Source organism: Haliotis rufescens, unplaced genomic scaffold (genome assembly GCF_023055435.1).
Source record: "Haliotis rufescens isolate VD_foot unplaced genomic scaffold, xgHalRufe1.0.p SCAF_84, whole genome shotgun sequence".
NCBI lineage: Eukaryota > Metazoa > Mollusca > Gastropoda > Lepetellida > Haliotidae > Haliotis > Haliotis rufescens.
This window is the reverse complement of record NW_025964377.1, coordinates 1,009,672-1,030,489: the sequence shown is the minus strand read 5'-3', so window position 1 is coordinate 1,030,489 and position 20,818 is coordinate 1,009,672. Positions and strand designations below refer to the sequence as shown.

At 40.9% G+C, this 20,818-nt stretch overlaps 1 protein-coding gene across 2 annotated transcripts in view; it reads left to right on the top strand.

Moving 5' to 3' along the window:
• The window catches only part of LOC124123929 (transcription factor RFX4-like), a 37,802-nt gene that overhangs the window by 13,609 nt on the left and 3,375 nt on the right, over window positions 1-20,818 (top strand). Inside the window, exons 4-19 of one of the 2 annotated variants that reach the window (XM_048390157.1) lie at window positions 1,481-1,604; window positions 4,545-4,606; window positions 6,313-6,390; window positions 7,877-7,910; window positions 9,611-9,709; window positions 10,232-10,309; window positions 11,702-11,865; window positions 12,963-13,063; window positions 14,047-14,250; window positions 15,740-15,834; window positions 16,992-17,109; window positions 17,470-17,589; window positions 18,081-18,200; window positions 18,407-18,521; window positions 19,994-20,120; window positions 20,472-20,623. In XM_048390157.1, coding sequence (XP_048246114.1) covers window positions 1,481-1,604; window positions 4,545-4,606; window positions 6,313-6,390; window positions 7,877-7,910; window positions 9,611-9,709; window positions 10,232-10,309; window positions 11,702-11,865; window positions 12,963-13,063; window positions 14,047-14,250; window positions 15,740-15,834; window positions 16,992-17,109; window positions 17,470-17,589; window positions 18,081-18,200; window positions 18,407-18,521; window positions 19,994-20,120; window positions 20,472-20,623 — 1,791 coding nt within the window. Of the gene's footprint in view, window positions 1-1,480; window positions 1,605-4,544; window positions 4,607-6,312; window positions 6,391-7,876; window positions 7,911-9,610; window positions 9,710-10,231; window positions 10,310-11,701; window positions 11,866-12,962; window positions 13,064-14,046; window positions 14,251-15,739; window positions 15,835-16,991; window positions 17,110-17,469; window positions 17,590-18,053; window positions 18,201-18,406; window positions 18,522-19,993; window positions 20,121-20,471; window positions 20,624-20,818 lie in introns of both variants that reach the window. The other variant, XM_046487134.2, reaches the window with a different exon arrangement.

The following is a 20,818-nucleotide window of genomic DNA, read 5'->3' as shown; positions in this document are numbered from 1 at the left end:
TTCTACGACTTTTCCGTTAAATGGTGCTTCCGACTGGCCCAGAGTGAGTTCCAAAGCCATATGCAAATGCGAACATCTTTCTTGAACAGACATATTTTTTGTTGTACAGAGCACTAGGATAACAGGTCGCGCATGTTATGTTTTGCTTTTCCCTAAATGAACGAGTGCATAGTCACACGCTGACATGCATGTTGCATACATAGATCGAAAGGGTTTGTCTTTGGTAGTCTTTAATAAAAAAATTAACGTCGTGTTTACGCCACGGCTTAGTATGGGGCTTTAGTTGGAGGTGATGTAGGTCCCTGAAACCCGCAAACACGGGAGTAGTGGAGACAAACATAATCACAATGATCATGATTAATTCCAACGCAATATAATACGATCATGATACAACGAAGTGGTGCAACTTTTCTTATTTCTAGAAAATGCTATATCTTAAAGGGAATAATTTGCACATAGACAAAGGAGTCTTTTTGGTAATGCAACATCTCAGTATCGCATATGCTCTTCTGAAGTTTGTTTTGGTGAGTCCATGGGAGTGTAACCTCGTTAGTATCTTAAAGGGAATAATTGGCACATAGACAAAGGAGTCATTTTGGTAAAGCAGTATCGCAGTATCGCAGAATCGCATGTGCTCTCCTGAAGTTTGTTTTGGTGAGTCGGGAAGGAAGATGAATAATGTACAGCCGTGTGCATGTTCTTACGTAGTTCCGATTTTTGCGCTGCAGAAATAATCTTATTATTATATACATATTAGGGGCCTCTTGACAATACGGACGAGATTTGGTCTTCAGCAACCCATGTTTGTCGTAAGAGGCGGGTATTTGGATCGACTCACTGACTTGGTTGAAGCAACTGCATTGATCGATGTCCATAATGCCAATCACTGGATCATCTGGTCCATACTCTATTATTTACATACCACCGTCAGGATCCAGTAGGTCTACTTGCGTCCAGCTCAACCTATACTTAAGTTAAAGAGTTACTTCCCTTCTTCAGCTGACTTATTAAATTTATTAGAGAAATACACATAGCCTCAAGTTCAGAAGGTGAAGTGCACTGGTGCTGAAGTTGAAGACGGATCTCGAATAATGTGCCTGGTGGAGGCCGGGAGGCCTAAAACTGGAGACTACAGTGAACTACGTTTATAACGAACACACTTATAACGAACTGACGTATATAACGAACTGTTTTTTGGTCCCGTCCGTTTGCTGTATATATATATGCTTATAACGAACTACAGTTAAACTGAACTAAAATTTGTTGCCCTTTTGAGTCAGTTATAACTCTGCATCTGTTTATGCATCCATTTGAATTCCCCTGTGGGAATAAACACAAAGGGAGATTTCTTTCTGCACAGAAGTTAAATTTACGCAGGACATTTGTTTTGTCAATAAAATTAAGAAAGAAATCAGTCCTCATTTGTGACCATCATTGTCAGGCAATATTGTAACACATAGACTGTCATGGGTTCAACCAGGCTGGAGGAGAACTATGAGATCGCCGAGGGAGTGTGCATCCCCCGCTCTACGCTGTACCTCCACTACCTGGACTTCTGTGAGAAGAACGACACACAGCCTGTCAACGCCGCGAGCTTCGGAAAGGTACGTCAACGAAATCTAACCGTTCTATATACATCCATACATGAGAAACCATAATTTATCAATGTATCTTCCAATCTTTTATACAAAATACAAAATATCCACTTTGACATGGACTGATGAAGGCCGGTGCTGAATCAGAATCAGATAAAATATAACATATCTATATACCAGACATATTTAATTTGTGAATTTTTCATAATAAATTTATGGCTGAAAAAAATAATCCTACTCTCGCATATATCAAGTCATCGCTGTTCTGACTTCAAAACAAAGCTATGGGTGCAGGTTATTTATTATATTCCCATTTATTCTCAGATATGGTAATGTTCCAAAGTCCAAGTTGGATTTCATTATTCCATTTTATAGAGATTATTAGCTGAATCGGGTCTTTGAAAGGCATTTAGAAGTGATTCACATAAGGAAGAGAATATATGGATGTCAACTTCTTTATTATGAGGAACACAACGTTTCGGAGTATATGCTTACTCCTTCATCAGGTGAATGAATGCCATGAGGCAGAGAGCATATATATGTACATGTAAGTACAACAAAATTAATAAGATAACAAAAGGTGGAAAATAACAAAGGGTAGAAGGTAACAAAAGAAGCCAACAGATGATTGGCGCTGATAGGTGATTAGCAAAAGACAATGAACGCCAACACTAAAGTGATCATAGATAAGTAATATACACTGAAACGTTCTGTTCCTCATAATAAAGAAGTTGACATCCATATATTCTCTTCCTTATGTGTATCACTTCTAAATGCCTTTCAGAGACCTCATAGACTGTTCGTTGTGTAGAAGCACATTAAGGTGGTGACAAGTACATCCCAAATGTGTGTAAAGATAACGGCACAGAAGACTAAATCCTTATATGAATAACAACCTCTGTATTGCACTGTTAAAGCGACCTTTCTGTATAGATACTTACCCTTTTGTCAATCAAGACAGCGATATAAGGATCTGTACCAAAATGTCGCTAAATCAGTACAATAAAGAAGGTTTTATCCATAAACAACTGTCTACTTTGTTACCCTTTGACTTCTAAGAAATGTCTATCAAATAATACATACAACGAGCCCCGTTGTTATCTGATAGGGTCGTTGGCAGATTACTTAGTGAGTTAAATAATGGGGATTCAAACCACGTAATCCCGGCTGTGAAATTCATGTAAATTTACCTCAAAACTCGTGAATGAGTTTTAAAATCCTTCATTTTTCCTGATGTTAATTAAGCACGCAATGTTTTTTTACAATGTCTTAACTTGTTCTATCTATATGGGGGCGGTCGGGTAGCCTAGTGGTTAAAGCTTTCGCTCGTCACGCCGAAGACCCGGGTTCGATGGGTACAATGTGTGAAGCCCATTTCTGGTGTCCCCCGCCGTGATATTGCTGGAATATTGCTAAAAGCGGCGTCAAAAATACTCACTCACTCTATGTATATGTATCTAATGATTGTACTCCTGTACCACCGTGGGTGGTTTTGAGTAAATAAATGAATCTGAATCTGAATGCGACACAATACTTTACACAAACACCAAATACCGAGATCATTACAAACGCCAGTTGAAAAGTTTATCAAAGGGTCATTAATATTTATGTATTCATTAGATATTTTGTTACAGTAAAAAATGTTGCTTATTCCATATACGCCAAAGTCCAAATATAAAATAATGACAAAAATATAATAAACGCGTGTTTTAAGCATGGACAGATTATTACTTCGGTGATCAGAAACCAAAACATCAATATTTCAAAGTTAACTCATGGGCGTGAGAAATTATTCTTATCTCTAACTACGAACATGTCAAATATGAATTTGAATAAATTATAAACAACTTAGGCCCCTCAGCTTTTAAAACTAAATGAATTGTAGTACATTGAAATTTACATAAATATTCAGATACATATCGTTGTCTTAAAAATATTTGCATAAAGATAACAGTTTAAATAAGGACATATTAACAGCGTCATCTTCTAATTTATTAATACTTAATGAAACGATTGTATCAATGTTAAGATAGGGGCGGTCGGGTATCCTAGTGGTTCAAGCGTTCGCTCGTCACGCCGAAGACACGGGTTCGATTCCCGACATGGGTACATTGTGTGAAGCCCATTTCTTGTGTCCCCCGCCGTGATATTGCTGGAATATTGCTAAAAGCGGCGTAAAACCATACTCACTCACTCACTCAATGTTAAGATACATAAACTGCCGTGAAAGAAAGTATGCAAATTGGATTTGACCAGAAAAATGCAAACGTCACCACAACATTACACGGCTGAAAACAGTGACTGAAAGACTTCAAACTTAAGGCCCGAAACACAACTTTAATTTTTACCCGGAAGTTTATATACACATGTGCTAATTTTCTGTGACAAATATGTGATATGCTTTCAAGTTTATTAAGCTGCAGTTTATATACACATGTGCTAAGTTTCTGTGACGAATATGTGATATGCTTTCAAGTTTATTAAGCTGCAGTTTATATACACATGTGCTAAGTTTCAGTGACAAATATGTGATATGCTTTCAAGTTTATTAAGCTGCAGTTTATATACACATGTGCTAAGTTTCTGTGACAAATATGTGATATGCTTTCAAGTTTATTAAGCTGCAGTTTATATACACATGTGCTAAGTTTCAGTGACAAATATGTGATATGCTTTCAAATTTATTAAGCGATGGATAGACAATGAAACCCCTTTAATGCGGACGGTACCTCTTCCGTTGGAAACGTTCGGATTAAATGTCCGGATTAACGATAATGGCGACTGATATGGGAATTGATTTTCAATTGCATAATTATATATTCCGAAAATTAATTATCCTGTAAACGCGGATTCCGGACTAAAAGTGACCGAACTAACGAGGTTACACTCCCATGGAAAGGGCCGGGGCAGTGGTATGTAGGAGGTAATAAGAACATTATTGGATTTCAGATAATACGCCAGCAGTTTCCCCAGATCACAACGCGGAGACTCGGCACGCGAGGCCAATCCAAGTAGGTACACAGTTTATAATGTTATTTTCATGCTTTATGTGTTATATATTTATTATGTCAGATGGATTGAAATGAATCAGAGCATATGCTTCAACCACGTCGCAGTCTTCTCATTGGTGACGCACACACATACCACACACACACACACACACACACACACACACACACACGCCCAACACACACATCACACACACATCACACACACCATGCACACACACACACCACACACACACACGCACCACACACACACGCACACACACACCACACCACACCACCACACACGCACCACACACACACACACACACACACCACACCACCACACACGCACCACACACACACCACCACACACACACACACACACACACACACCATGCATACACACACACACACCACACAAGCACACACACACACCACGTACACACAAACACGCGCTCGCGCACACATACACACACACAGAGTCTCAATTTGTATATGCTTCGCATTGTAATTCAATTATGAGACGTTCCTCCTCGTGCAGATATCGCACATCACGATGGTCTTGTTTTCATGGTTGCTTGTTTCGCAATGACACGCTCCATTTCACAATGACATCGTTTAAAAAGCGTCGCTGCTTGGTTTAAAAAAAAACGGCATTTAGAATCAAAATTCCATAATCAATAAGATTCATCGCCGCTCAATCATATTTAGGTTAGGTGGGATGAAATGATATTGCGTTTAACGTCGCTTTTAAGATTATTGCATTTATATAGCGACGTGCATGCACATGGTGTTATGGTTAACATAATCGCCACTATAATTGCTTAGTTAGTCAATTAAATGCCACGGAATCACATACTAGTTATGTATTACACTATGACCGGTTATTCACGTGGGTGAATGGTACATTTGTATGAGTCTTGAAACATGTATGTAGTTATTGAGTAGCGCGCTCAATATTTTACTATATTTTAAAATAATGAATATGACAAAGAAAAATTTAAAACGAATCTAAATTGTTTACAATCTCTTTTTGCCATTACATTTTGTAATATTCAAAATAAGACAAACTTTAAATACTCGTTCTGATAATATTTTTATTATATAATCGTTCTGTAACCAAAATACGGCGCCACTAGCCACAATTTAAATTTGAAATACAGTAAACTACGTTTATAACGAACACGCCTATAACGAACTTGCGGATATAACGAACTGGTGTTTTTTTTGGTCCCGGCCGTTTGCTGTGTATATGCTGTATTCATGTATATGCTTATAACGAACTACGGTTATAACGAACTAAAAGTTGTGGTCCCTTTGAGTTCGTTATAACCGTAGTTTACTGTATGTATATGTTCGCGTGACGCATTATCAAACATTTTACTTACCCGTGAAGATCCAGGTTAGAAAAGGTCTTCAGCAACCCATGCTTGTCGCAAGAGACGACTAACGGGATCGGGTGGTCAGGCTCTCTGATGCATGGCTGATGCTTGTCATCGTATCCTAAATGGTGTCAATCACTGGTTTCACTGGCAATATTCGGTTATTTACAGATTTCCGTTATAAAGCGGAAATATTGTTGAGTGCGGGTAAAACAACATTTAACTAATACCACACCTTCTACTACAACAACAACAACTACTACTACTACTACTACTACTACTACTACTACTACCATTACTACTGCACTACTACTACTACTATTATTATTATTTTGTCATCCCTTGCAGGTATCATTACTATGGTATCGGTGTACGTGAAAGTTCCCAGTACTTTGAGGTCATGTACTCGGCCAAAGCAGCACAGGGGTGAGTAGTGTTAGCTGTAGCCAGTACCAGGCTGACTCAGTAGTCTTGTCATTACCAGCACACTCTATCCATCACGGTAGCCGTACTCCCAGTACCAGGCTGACTCAGTAGTCTTGTCATTACCAGCACACTCTATCCATCACGGTAGCCGTACTCCCAGTACCAGGCTGGCTCAGTAGTCTTGTCATTACCAGCACACTCTATCCATCACGGTAGCCGTTCACCCAGTACCAGGCTGGCTCAGTAGTCTTGTCATTACCAGCACACGCTATCCATCACGGTAGCCGTTCTCCCAGTACCAGGCTGACTCAGTAGTCTTGTCATTACCAGCACACTCTATCCATCACGGTAGCCGTACTCCCAGTACCAGGCTGGCTCAGTAGTCTTGTCATTACCAGCACACTCTATCCATCACGGTAGCCGTTCACCCAGTACCAGGCTGGCTCAGTAGTCTTGTGATTACCAGCACACTCTATCCATCACGGTAGCCGTTCACCCAGTACCAGGCTGGCTCAGTAGTCTTGTCATTACCAGCACACTCTATCCATCACGGTAGCCGTACTCCCAGTACCAGGCTGACTCAGTAGTCTTGTCATTACCAGCACGCTCTATCCATCACGGTAGCCGTTCACCCAGTACCAGGCTGACTCAGTAGTCTTGTCATTACCAGCACGCTCTATCCATCACGGTAGCCGTTCTCCCAGTACCAGGCTGGTTCTGTAGTCTTGTCATTACCAGCACACTCTATCCATCACGGTAGCCGTACTCCCAGTACCAGGCTGACTCAGTAGTCTTGTCATTACCAGCACGCTCTATCCATCACGGTAGCCGTTCACCCAGTACCAGGCTGACTCAGTAATCTTATCATTACCAGCACACGCTATCCATCACGGTAGCCGTTATCCCAGTACCAGGCTGGTCCAGTACTCTTGTCATTACCAGCACACTCTATCCATCACGGTAGCCGTTCACCCAGTACCAGGCTGACTCAGTAGTCTTGTCATTACCAGCACACGTTATCCATCACGGTAGCCGTTCACCCAGTACCAGGCTGACTCAGTAGTCTTGTCATTACCAGCACACGCTATCCATCACGGTAGCCGTACTCCCAGTATCAGGCTGACTCAGGGTGGGTGTTGATGCTGCAGCTGATGGTGACTAACGTTATTCGCAATTTCACCAGCTGATATAAGTTATTTACTGTTATAGTATCGTTACTGCTATAAAGTTGTATGCAAGAAGACAATTTAGCATTGTAAGTACAGAAACGTTGATAAGGAATAAAGGATAAGGGCTCATATAAATTGCCAAAGCGTTTTGTGCCATGATTGCATAGCTAAATGAAAGGTCAATATTTCAGTTTTGTACGAACGTTGATACAATACATATGCCTACTGTTTTATCTTTAACACTTGACACGAGTTAACACAACTAAGGTGTGAACTACTGTGTATCAATAGTAACGGTAGTTTTCCTGTTTTCACAGAGCGGGCGACAACAAGAAAGACGGATCGAAACAGGTAATTCATTTTAACACATATACCATTGTCCATCTACTGATGTGGTGTAATCTATTGTAACAAATATACCATGTTTATCTACTGATGTGGCGTAATATATTGTAGTGCATATCCTATGTCTATCTTCTGACGTGGTGTAATACTTATAGTTATGGTGTCTTTAGTTGCCGTCTTGGACTTTTACTGGCGGTATACGGGCTCATGTAGGGTCAGTAGGTCCTTTCTCTGATTGGTCAATCGCACTTTCCGACCTAATAAACTGTTATACATATACCATGAGGCATAATATATTACTGTACATACCATATCTATATACTGATGTGGTGTATAACTATTTTACTAGACCTTGACAAAAAAAATCCGCTGTGAAATATTGCCCAACACAGATTGACGTTTCCAGTGGCTTTGTATGAAATGACTATATCTCGAGAGCTAGAGATATGCTTCATTGGACTTAAAGAGATATCTTGAAGCTTTATGCTCAATCATTACCTGTATTAGGCTATAACAAATGACCACATATGGTATGAGTACTTGAATAAGAATATTCGAAAATAATTATATCCTGAACTGTATAATGCTGTGTGGAGATTGTACAGGCGCATACAATGGAGAATATAAACGCTTCTACCACTATGTCACTTGAAACCTACGAAGCTGAAAATCGGAAAACTCCAATACCAATACCAATATAACTAAATTACAAATGATTCAATGCCATTGGATTAGCTTACCAAGAAATTATTTTTACGTTTATGCTCCCATTGACATACATCTGTTTCTTGCTTGGCTGATACGAGAGAGGGCGTGGCTCATGCTGGATTATTGCGATGTCACCGTTTTTAAAACGTTGTTTCATAGATTAAAATAAGCAGTCTGTGTCCTAAGTATTGACATAATTATATATACGAATTAATGTGGATTTCTTTTATTGAAGTCAATTCTTTAGTAATGGGTGTGCGGTATCTGTCTGTGTGTATCTTGTCTATAGCCATTGGCCTATGTATATCAGATGGTGGCGTACTCTCGGAGGTCCAAGCTAGGTTGTGGCAGCTGTCTGTGTGTATCTTGTCTATAGTCATTGGCTGTGCATATCAGATGGTGGCGTACTCTCCGAGGTCCAAGCTAGGTTGTGGTATCTGTCTGTGTGTATCTTGTCTATAGTCATTGGCTGTGCATATCAGATGGTGGCGTACTCTCCGAGGTCCAAGCTAGGTTGTGGTATCTGTCTGTGTGTATCTTGTCTATAGTCATTGGCTGTGTTTATCAGATGGTGGCGTACTCCCCGAGATCCAAGCTTGGTTGTGGTAGCTGTCTGTGTGTATCTTGTCTATAGTCATTTGCTGTGCATATCACATGGTGGCGTACTCTCGGGGGTTTAAGCTAGGTTGTGGTAGCTGTCTGTGTGTATCTTGTCTATAGTCATTTGCTGTGCATATCACATGGTGGCGTACTCTCGGAGGTCCAAGCTAGGTTGTGGTAGCTGTCTGTGTGTATCTTAACTGTTGTCATTGGCTGTGCATATCAGATGGTGGCGTTCTCTCCGAGGTCCAAGCTAGGTTGTGGTATCTGTGTGTGTGTATCTTGTCTATAGTCATTGGCTGTGTATATCAGATGGTGGCGTACCCTCCGAGGTCCAGGCTAGGTTGTGGCAGCTGTCTGTGTGTATCTTGTCTATAGTCATTGGCTATGTTTATCAGATGGTGGCGTACTCCCCGAGGTCCAAGCTTGGCACTCTGCTTCCCGACTTCCCCGACATAAAAGACGTCAAGATCCCACCTAACATCGATGAATCCAAGGTAAAGATATCCACATATATTTGTTATCGTGTCACAAATTATCACATAAGTACACATTATTTTACCTTGAAACCTTGTGTTCTGTGTCTATAGATTCTTACAAAGTACCACGCTCTGCTTAACACACATTCCAGGGAAGTCTGACTCGTCGTGTAAAATCCGATTGGCTTGTCTGTAAACCATCATTTTAGCATGTTTATCTATTTATAAGTTAATGGTTATCTCATGCTTTAAACAACGTTCACGTTTCTCATATGTACACATAGACATACTTGAAACTTGCACCAGGCTCAGTATCTATAGATACACTTTCGGGGTAATTATTTTATGATCCAAAACTGGCTGATGCATGTCATCCAATCCCAATTGCGATATAAATGATGTCTGATTATTTACAGACCGCCGCCATAGAGATGGAATATTGTTGAGAGGGCGTTAAACAAAAAATCAAACACACATTATTATGTATAAGTATGTGCATGCCAGAATCCTACAATGATGATGCTGTTGTTGCTGTTGCAGGTGGTGACGTTCCTGATGATGTACCGCACACATTGTCAGAGGATACTCGACACTGTCATCAGAGCAAACTTTGAAGAGGTGGGTTTCTAATACCATTTAAACTGCTTTCTTCAGTGATCATCTATCTCGACTGTAAATCTAACATAGTTTCTTTATTGCCAGGTCTGATTTTGTTAAATATGTAATACCCTCGATGTTCTATTCACTGTTGCAATACAGTCAGTGCGTTCTCTACTAATAACTCGTTGAAATAACGACCCGTCATATCACAGTTACGCAGGCTATTGACGTGTATCACTATTGTGGCAGAACAGATAAAAAATAACATTATTTACATACGAGGGCTACGGTGCATGTAAAGAATGGGTATATGTACATATAGTAAACTACGTTTATAACGAACACGCTTATAACGAACTGACGGATATAACGAACTAAAATTAGTTGTCCCTTTGAGTTAAAACCGTAGTTTACTGTATAAGATTGCGTATGCTGTAGACATTGGGTACAAGCGTTACACAAATACAGAGATATTAAAGTTACCGGGATGACTTAAATTGTTTTTAAGTACAATTGCAAAAGTTAGTTAGTTTTGTAAGTATACTAACTGTTTGGTTTAAGGAGAGTAAACGGAACTTTAGTATATTTGGATTTAGTCAAGTATGCTGGCAGATATCTTATACGTTCGTCAATGAAAACGTACAAACGAAGATATTGTGGAATTCATTCCATTTATTATTATCACGTGGACAGCTTGTCTCATACACTGGCGCTACCAGACAAATAGTCCCTCTCGGGGCTAACCTTGTATTCGAAAAAATCACCCGGTTGTGGGTATTGATGTATCTTATACCAATGATCTACTCATGTTTTGTGATGAAAAACAGTTTAATTAACTATTTTACCATCTCACAATGGCTTCCACGGGAGATATGTATGAAAAATTGTTTGCAGGCCTTATTCCCACCTTCTGTTACCATGACATTATAATCAAATGGCACAACTAATATGCCTGCCACTATAACTGGTTAAGTGTACCTTTTAACAATCAAGGCTCTAGTTTTTACTGTTAACAAACTGAACAGTTGGAAGAATGATCTTGGAAGACAAATATAATCTCACACTGGTAGCTTTTGATACCAAACATAAGTGTTTAAAACCCCTCACATATTTGATATCAATAGGAACACGGGTGAGATTCTCTCCATAAAAAATATATTGAATGCTTTTAGCAATATTCAAGCAATAGCACGGCGGGGAACACCAGAAATGGGCTTCACACATTGTACCAATGTCTGGATTCGAACCCGGGTCTTTGACGTGACGAGCGAACGCTTTAACCACTAGGCTACCCGACCGCCCCCATAAACGTCTAAAGCTCCTCGTGTTCACATATTTGGTATCAATATGCATTCGGGTGAGATTCTCTCTATACAAAATCAACTATATATTGAATGCTCCTTGTTGCAGGTGCAGAGCTTCTTGCTCCACTTCTGGCAGGGGATGCCGGCCCACATGGTACCCATTCTGGACTGTCAGTCTATCGTCATGCTGGTTGGCGTGTGTGACTCCATCCTGTACAAGGCTATAGCCAGCGTCCTCATGCCAACGGTGTTACAGGCACTGCCAGACAGGTACAACATCGATGTGTGACCTTGATACTCTCATCGTCAGACGCTTCATTACAGTAAACCACGTTTATAACGAACACGTTTATAACGAACTTACCGATATAACGGAACTATTTTTTAGTCCCTGTCACGAATTTAAATTAGTCATCCCTTTGTGTTCTTTATAACCGTAGTCATAATGTCATTTTTATGTGATTTTATTGTGTCCAAGTGACAATGTACAGCATACTTTCACAACCTACTGCAATCATATACGAATGTTGACTGATAAATGTTTACTCATAAATCGAAGGATCTACGTAATAGAGAACTCTTATAGTGGCCATTATACGATGTCAAAGAGGTAGATCAACACAAACAACTTGAATTGTGTCGCTGTGACAAGTTAGTGAAATAAGCAGGGAAAATTACCTTGTGACCTTTGAAAAATGGACATACAGTAAACTACGGTTATAACGAACTCGAAAGGGACCACTAATTTTAGTTCGTAATAAACGCAGTTCGTTATAAGCATATATATGCAGCATATATACAACTTATTGCCAGGACTAAGAAATATGTTCGGTCAGGTCGTTTAAGCGTGTTCGTTATAAACGTAGTTTACTGTACTTGAGGAACGAGCTTTATTACGCAATGCCTACTAAGTGTGGCTTAGAACCTGTCAATCAAGACGGGTATGTCCTCAGAAAGCAACGATAATGAAAGCTGTAATGTATAACATGAATGATTCCAAATGAAAACTTCTTTTAACATACATGTATTTTCAGTAAAATACATGTGTGTCATTTTACAAATTTAGTGCCGATCAAATTCTGATTATTAAAAATTCTGATATAATGTCGATTTTCATGATTGAACATCTTCTTCACCTATCATTCTAAAAAGTGATGATAAAAGGGACATACAATGTACACGCCCTTCTTATAAAACGCTTTAATCGATGGCCTGATGGCAAGTGTTCTTCAACATAGCAAATATCTTAGCCAATATGTCCCCCTTTCTTAGTTAATAATGGTAACTGAAGACAAGCAGGGTCTTCAGACACGTTAACGGGCACTTTCATAGCAGAGGTCAGTACGTGTATCCTATCTGTGTTTCAGTCTGACCCAGGTGATCCGAAGGTTTGCCCGTCAGCTAGACGAGTGGCTGAAGCAGGCTTTGGACACACTTCCAGACTGTCTACAAAGAACAAAATTTGACCGTACGTATTCAACTCACTTTCACGCATATCTGTTTCTCGTGTAGTATATGTAGACTCGATTGTACAACTCCGACTATATCATGGGCATATGTTTATGAATCACCACCAAACAGTGATTATAACAGGTGTTCGCGAACAGGTGAGCGTATCCTGACCCATCGGTGGCACCCGTCACAAACACATGCAAAGGGGAGTCAATTGTTCACCTGAGAAAACAGGGAAACAGAAGGTACAAATCATTCGGACATCAGTCTTGTCACTGATGCGTCAAGTGTTCACCACATGTCTACCAGAAACATTTTGAAAGCTTTACTTCGTCCTTGAATGTTGTAACCTTGATCAAACAGCAGGAGTCGTATGACGCTCTTTGAAATCTTGATAGAAAGAATATGCTCGATTGTACCTCAAAAGTTGTGAAATGTAGACACCGAGGTCTTGAGCTGCAGGAACAATACTAGACATGAAGGGAAAGTTAACTATTGTAAAGTTGGAGTCATCCTTCTTGTCATAATTTTTATCTTATCTAAACGCTACCCATTCAACATTCAACATTTAAACTTTATACTGAGTCACAGTCAGCAATATTCCAGCTACACCAAGGCTAGGGGAACAGTAGCATGAGCACCCTTCACACAGTTGTACGTGTCAACAACCCGACCCTTATACCTGGGATCTTGCAAAACCCATTTGGTATTGGTCCTAGTCAGAAATTGGATGAACGTTGCTCAAAGCCACTGTCTGTCATAATCGATCTGTATTACGTGGTATTAAAGATAATAACAAAATTAAACGAATGGTGGTCAGATAAACAAGGATATGTCAGACAGAGCAATGATCCACTGAGTGTTCGAGTCTGACCTTCCGATAAAGTTAGTCGACTTCACGGTCAAAAATAGCTATGGAATACTGAAGGTTCAAACAGACACCAGACTTTTGTACGACACAGTGCCACACTATAACCATCCAACATGTCTATCCTACAGTGGCGAGGCGGTTCGCCCAGGTGTTGCGGCGCCAAACGTCCTTGAACCACCTGTGCCAGGCAGCTCGGAGCGTCATCCACAGCTCCGACATCACGCTACAGATGCTGGATGACTGGCTTAGCGTGGACCTCAGCAGCATCGTCAAGCAAACCCTCTACACCATGGACCACTACTCCGAGAGAGAGCATGAAACGATTTTCAATTGTAGGTTGACCATATTAACATGTCTTCATTCATCATTGGTTGGTTTAAGGATCTCCCCCACCTTAAAAATTCAGTGTCAAGATTGTTCACCACTGAGCCTTATAATCACACTTACGACTTAAACGTTATAAAACTTGATTTTCCTCTCACATTTCACGAAATGCTGAATGAAAAAATAGAGAATTTGAAATGTTGTGTTTTCCTTGCCGTGATGTGTGTGGCGATATTTTGATTCGATGTGTGTGCCTACGTCTACATGTTATGTGTGTGGCGATGTCTACATGTTATGTGTGTGGCGATGTCTCGATGTGATGTGTGTGGCGACGTCTAGATTTGATTGTGGCGACGTCTAGATGTGATGTGTGTGGCGACGTCTAGATGTGATGTGTGTGGCGAGGTCTAGATTTGATGTGTGTGGCGACGTCTAGATGTGATGTGTGTGGCGACGTCTAGATGTGATGTGTGTGGCGATGTCTCGATGTGATGTGTGTGGCGACGTCTCGATGTGATGTGTGTGGCGACGTCTAGATGTGATGTGTGTGGCGACGTATCGATGTGATGTGTGTGGCGACGTCTAGATGTGATGTGTGTGGCGACGTCTAGATGTGATGTGTGTGGCGATGTCTCGATGTGATGTGTGTGGCGACGTCTAGATGTGATGTGTGTGGCGACGTGTAGACGTGATGTGAGTGGCGACGTCTAGATGTGATGTGTGTGGCGACGTCTAGATGTGATGTGTGTGGCGACGTCTAGATGTGATGTGTGTGGCGATGTCTCGATGTGATGTGTGTGGCGACGTCTAGATGTGATGTGTGTGGCGACGTGTAGACGTGATGTGAGTGGCGATGTCTAGATGTGATGTGTGTGGCGACGTCTAGATGTAATGTGGGTGGCGTAGACTAGATGTCATATTGTGGCGATGTCTAGATATGATGTGAGTGGCGACGCCTAGATGTCATATGTGTGGCGATGTCTCGATGTGATGTGTGTGGCGACGTCTAGATGTGATGTGTGTGGCGACGTATCGATGTGATGTGTGTGGCGACGTCTAGATGTGATGTGTGTGGCGACGTCTAGATGTGATGTGTGTGGCGATGTCTCGATGTGATGTGTGTGGCGACGTCTAGATGTGATGTGTGTGGCGACGTGTAGACGTGATGTGAGTGGCGACGTCTAGATGTGATGTGTGTGGCGACGTCTAGATGTGATGTGTGTGGCGACGTCTAGATGTGATGTGTGTGGCGATGTCTCGATGTGATGTGTGTGGCGACGTCTAGATGTGATGTGTGTGGCGACGTGTAGACGTGATGTGAGTGGCGATGTCTAGATGTGATGTGTGTGGCGACGTCTAGATGTAATGTGGGTGGCGTAGACTAGATGTCATATTGTGGCGATGTCTAGATATGATGTGAGTGGCGACGCCTAGATGTCATATGTGTGGCGATGTCTAGAAGTGTTGTCATCATGCCATATATATTGTGTTCTGCAGTGTGCACGGAGTTCGAGCGTCTCCTGGAGGAGCAGGCCCCGATTGAGTCTTACATTGAGTGGCTGGACAGCATGGTGGACCGCTGTGTCATACAGGTGAGCACACATCAGAATAACCCACTAGTATACATGAATCGCAGGCGTTCAAATGTGTCTCATGGCGTTGTTGATAACCTCGAGATTGCCGTCAAGATGTCTCAACACTTACTGGGGCCACGGGTGGCCCAGTCGTCTAAGGCGCCGCGATTCGCTGTGCAGAGTTGCGTCCCTTGGGCACGCCAGAAACCTATGATTGTGGGTTCGAATCCCGGTTCACCCCGATTATGTTCCTAGGTTTGTCAGCACCATACCCATGCTCATGAGTTTCACTCACTCACTCACTTCAACACTTACTGAGTTTCACTCACCTTGTTGGGCTAACCAGGAAGGGGAGTCATGAATACATTTTGGACTTCGGCCAAGACGATCCTTTCCAATGTTTAATCTGCTTGTGTACCAGGCAATATGTGTTTTATATCAGGCTGTTCCCTGGATCCAAAATCTAGGTATCTGCCGTGACGGCAGTGTACTTTAACCATCATACATAAACATCCTTGAAAATATAAACAGATACCTGATCATAGATTCACAGTCACTGAAAGCTTTATGTTGTGTCAAACTCTCTGGCCTAACACATATATCCCACGTTGACCTACTTTTCTGACTTAACTCATATATCCATCACTGACATAACTCATATATTCTATTCTCACATAACTCATAAATCCTTCTCTGGCATAACTCAAATTATCTTCTTTGACATAACTCTGACATAACTCATATATTCTTCTCTGACATAACTCAAATATTCTTCTCTGGCATAACTTACATATTCTTCTCTGACATAACTCATATATCCTTCTCTGACATAACTCATATATCCTTCTCTGACATAACTCATATATCCTTCTCCGACATAACTCATATATTCTTCTCTGACATAACTCATATATCCTTCTCTGACATAACTCTTATATCTTTCTCCGACATAACTCATATATCCTTCCCCGACATAACTCATATATTCTTCTCCGACATAACTCATATATCCTTCTCTGACATAACTCATATATCTTCTCTGACATAACTCATACATTCTTCTCTGACATAACTCATTTATCATTCTCAGACATAACTCGTATATCCTTCCCTGACATAACTCATGTATCCTTCTCTGACATAACTCATTTATCCTATTCTGACCTTTGTTACAGCCCAGTCTGAAGAAAGCGGGGACGATGCGTCGATTGGCCCGACAGTTCCTGCTGATGTGGTCGTGCTTCGGGACCCGAGTCATCCGAGACATGACACTACACAGCTCGCCAAGCTTCGGTACGTTCCGTGTAGAGCTCAGACTATATATCGTGCAACCTATTTGCACGCATTGTCGAGTGGTGTGTTACGTTGCTGGATACAGCGCGAGTCAATTCCTAGCATTGACAAGTGTTTTCTGCAATAAATTATACCAATCGCTTCGCACGTGTTTTCTACTTGTTGATTCGCCCTTTTGGTGCAATAATTATTTTTGGTTATTCCTTGAAACTGTATCGAATGATATCGTTCTTAAATATTTATAGAAACTAATTAAAATGTCGTCGTCGTCGTCATCATCATCATCATCATCGTCATCGTCGTCGTCGTCGTCGTTGTTGTTGTTGTTGTTATTATTATTATTATTATTATTATTGAAAGGCTCCTTCCATCTCCTGCACCTGATGTTTGACGACTATGTGATGTACCTAGTGGAAAACCTATACTGTCAAGAGCGAGCTAACGACTTCCTGCGAGCCATCAAGGGAGAGAACTCGGACAGTAAGCACACAGTTTATTGCGTATTGTCCTTCAATGGAAAATGCACGATGACGTCGAACATCGTTTGTGTGTGTGTGCTTGTATTGTTTAGTTGGAATGAGTTGTAGAATATCCTTACATGTTGCAATTTGCTTACATACTCGTTACCAATTTGATTTAGTGCACATATGAGGACACGTTAAAAAGCAAATTATACACAATGAAACATTCAGAATGGAAACAGACAGGGACATATAGATAAAAAACAACAACAACAAAATAACTTATTCCTCTTTGAAAGGACATATATATATATATATATATATAACTTAAACCGTCTACAAAATGTATAATGCAAAGACGTAAAAATGTTGAGATTGTTTAAAAGAACGCTAATATTAGTTAATATTTCTTAAATGTGGAATAGAATGATCCCAGGCGGAGCCTTGTACTGCGTTATATTGAATGCATAATCTACCTTCCAGATCCAATTGAGGATATCATTCTTCCAGATCCAAGTGTCATCAAGGACAGCTTGCTATCACCTGCTGACACGGCAACCTTGACCCCTACGATACAGGAACGAGGCTCTGTCATTACCAATGCACGCAATATCATGAGTCACATGACAGGTAAGGTTACAGGTCCAACATGCAGAGCTTCCCTGTTCAGAGCTGACTTCCTTAAAGATTATGTTTGCGCTTCCATCGTAAAAGTTCAATATTGCTTGACAATCGACAGTTTCAGTGAATCAGGAAGGTAATATGGTTTACAATTACAGCTATTGGCCCACGTTTGTCATATTGATTGATATATTCATATATTCTTTGTAAAACAGCATACGATGACGCTAGTGGAGTGACGTCATCGTCGTGCAGCGAGAGACTGACCAATCAGAACAAGGTGACGCCAGACTCGCCCCGGTCTCGACATCCAAACTCTATCGCACAGGGGTACGTACATATCTGCTTCATAACGCCATACACGAACAAAACCAGAACCTACTGGCTTTTTTTTTACGTACAGAAATACATTTTTATCCCCTTTCGCAACGATGCCTATATAATATATACTTTTAACTACGGTTATAACGAACTCAAAGGGATTACTATTTTTAGTTCGTTATAACCGTAGTTCGTTATAAGCATATATACAGCATAACTACAGCAAATAGTCGGGACTAAAAAGTTAGTTCGTTATATCCGTCAGTTCGTTATAAGCGTGTTCGTTATAACCGTAGTTTACTGTATACATATATATACATATGGGTTGCTTCATCAATTAGGGGCGGTCGGGTAGCCTAGTGGTTAAAGCGTTCACTCGTCACGCCGAAGACCCGGGTTCTATTCCCGACATTGGTACAATATGTGAAGCCCATTTCTGGTGTCCACCGCCGCGATATTGCTGGAATATTGCTAAAAGCGGCGTAAAATCATACTGACTCACTCACTTCATCAATTAACGGCGGTCGGGTAGCCTAATGGTTAAAGCATTCGCTCGTCACGCCGAAGACCAGGTTCGATCGCGACATGGGTAAAATGTGTGAAGCCCATTCTGGTGTCCCACGATATTCCAAAATATTGCTAAAAGCGGCGTGAAACCATACTCACTCATGCACGCATCAGTTAAAGATGTGAATGTATCTCAAAAAGGGAATAAAGGACGGTTGTGTTCCTTGTAGCTTGGATATCCCAAAAAACATGTCTCAGATTCGGTGGGATAGTTTTGTATGCATCACGGAAGAGTACACATGTATTCGTCCCCATCTGTGTCTCATTATAAGGACATATGACATTATATCTATTATAATTGTTTAACAGTCTTCGATCATAATAAATATTATGCAAAACTCGCTCCCTTTACATTTCAAATTTATGTCCCTCTTTAAATAAGCGCTGATAAGCTCGGGACAGGTAAAATTATTTCATTTGGGACATACACATGATAGGAAAAGGGAAGCTCGTTTAATATCATATAAGTACAACTTTATTTTCTCTATGGGGCTAGTCTACGTTTTGTAACTTTTGTAAACTAGATCATAAAAGCGAGTGATTGAGTATGAATTTATGCTGCTTTTAGAAAAATTCCAGCAATATCACGGACACTAGAAATGGGCTTCACACATTGTACCCATGTCGGGAATCGAAACCGGGCCTTCGGCGTGACGAGCGAACGCTTAAACCACTAGGCTACCTTAGATCATAAGATGACTGATAGTGGATTAGAGGAGAGTTGAATGTATCAAATTATCAATTATTATAAGGCTCTAGCACTTATTAGGCTCGAGGCTTTGGAGAACCCTTTTTTCACTTATACATCTTCGATCACACCCTGAACATTCCCTAATATCATCACCCATCAAACTTTTCAGAAAGGATATGCAAGTTGACGAACATTTTCTTGATGCCATGTCTCTTCGTTGCAGCAATAACCAAGGGGTGTTCCAGTCATGTACTTCCTACAGCGCCCCCTATAGTCAAGGTCACACGAAAACTACGCATGCGCATCCAGGAGGTCAAGTGCAATACAACTATGATGTCACTTCCGGACAGGTTTGTACTGACGTTAACTGTTCTGATGCCGATTATGTACTTTACAGTAAACATGATTGATCATATAATGTTTTACGGATGTCTGTGAAAGGTCGATTTCTGATGTCCCTACTGTGATATTGCTGGAATATTACTAAAAGCGGCGTAAATCAATACGCCCCCTCTCACTCACAGCAAAACTTCATTCACTCGTAAATCACGGGAACCGGACTTATCAATGCTTTTGGATAAAAAGAGAGTGGACAAAAACTGGTTGTTTGTATTAATGATACTTATGATACATCAACACATTCGGCTTAAGATCTCTTTCTCTATTCCTGAAAGACACATACAAACATTGCTTGTTTACAGATGCCTGGTCAGCTGACAGACGATACCGGAAGACAGGTCGCCATGTCGCAGTCCGCCATGCGCAGTGGAGGTATCGGCACGGACTGGTCACTAAGCAACCATCCGCGGCAACAAACATCAATGAACGAAAATGTTCCCCCTCTGATTAAGATGTGAGTACCTTGATGTATCTTATATATTTCGGGGAAGTGAGTCGTCTAAACTCCCGGACTACGCGATTCAGAATTTCGTCCATTAGTAGGGCCGGGATACGATGGCTGCGGGTTGTAATCTCATATTTACGCCGACAATTAACCTTTGTTCATCAGCATCAATCCGTGCTCTTGCATCACTGATGCCTTCCTACA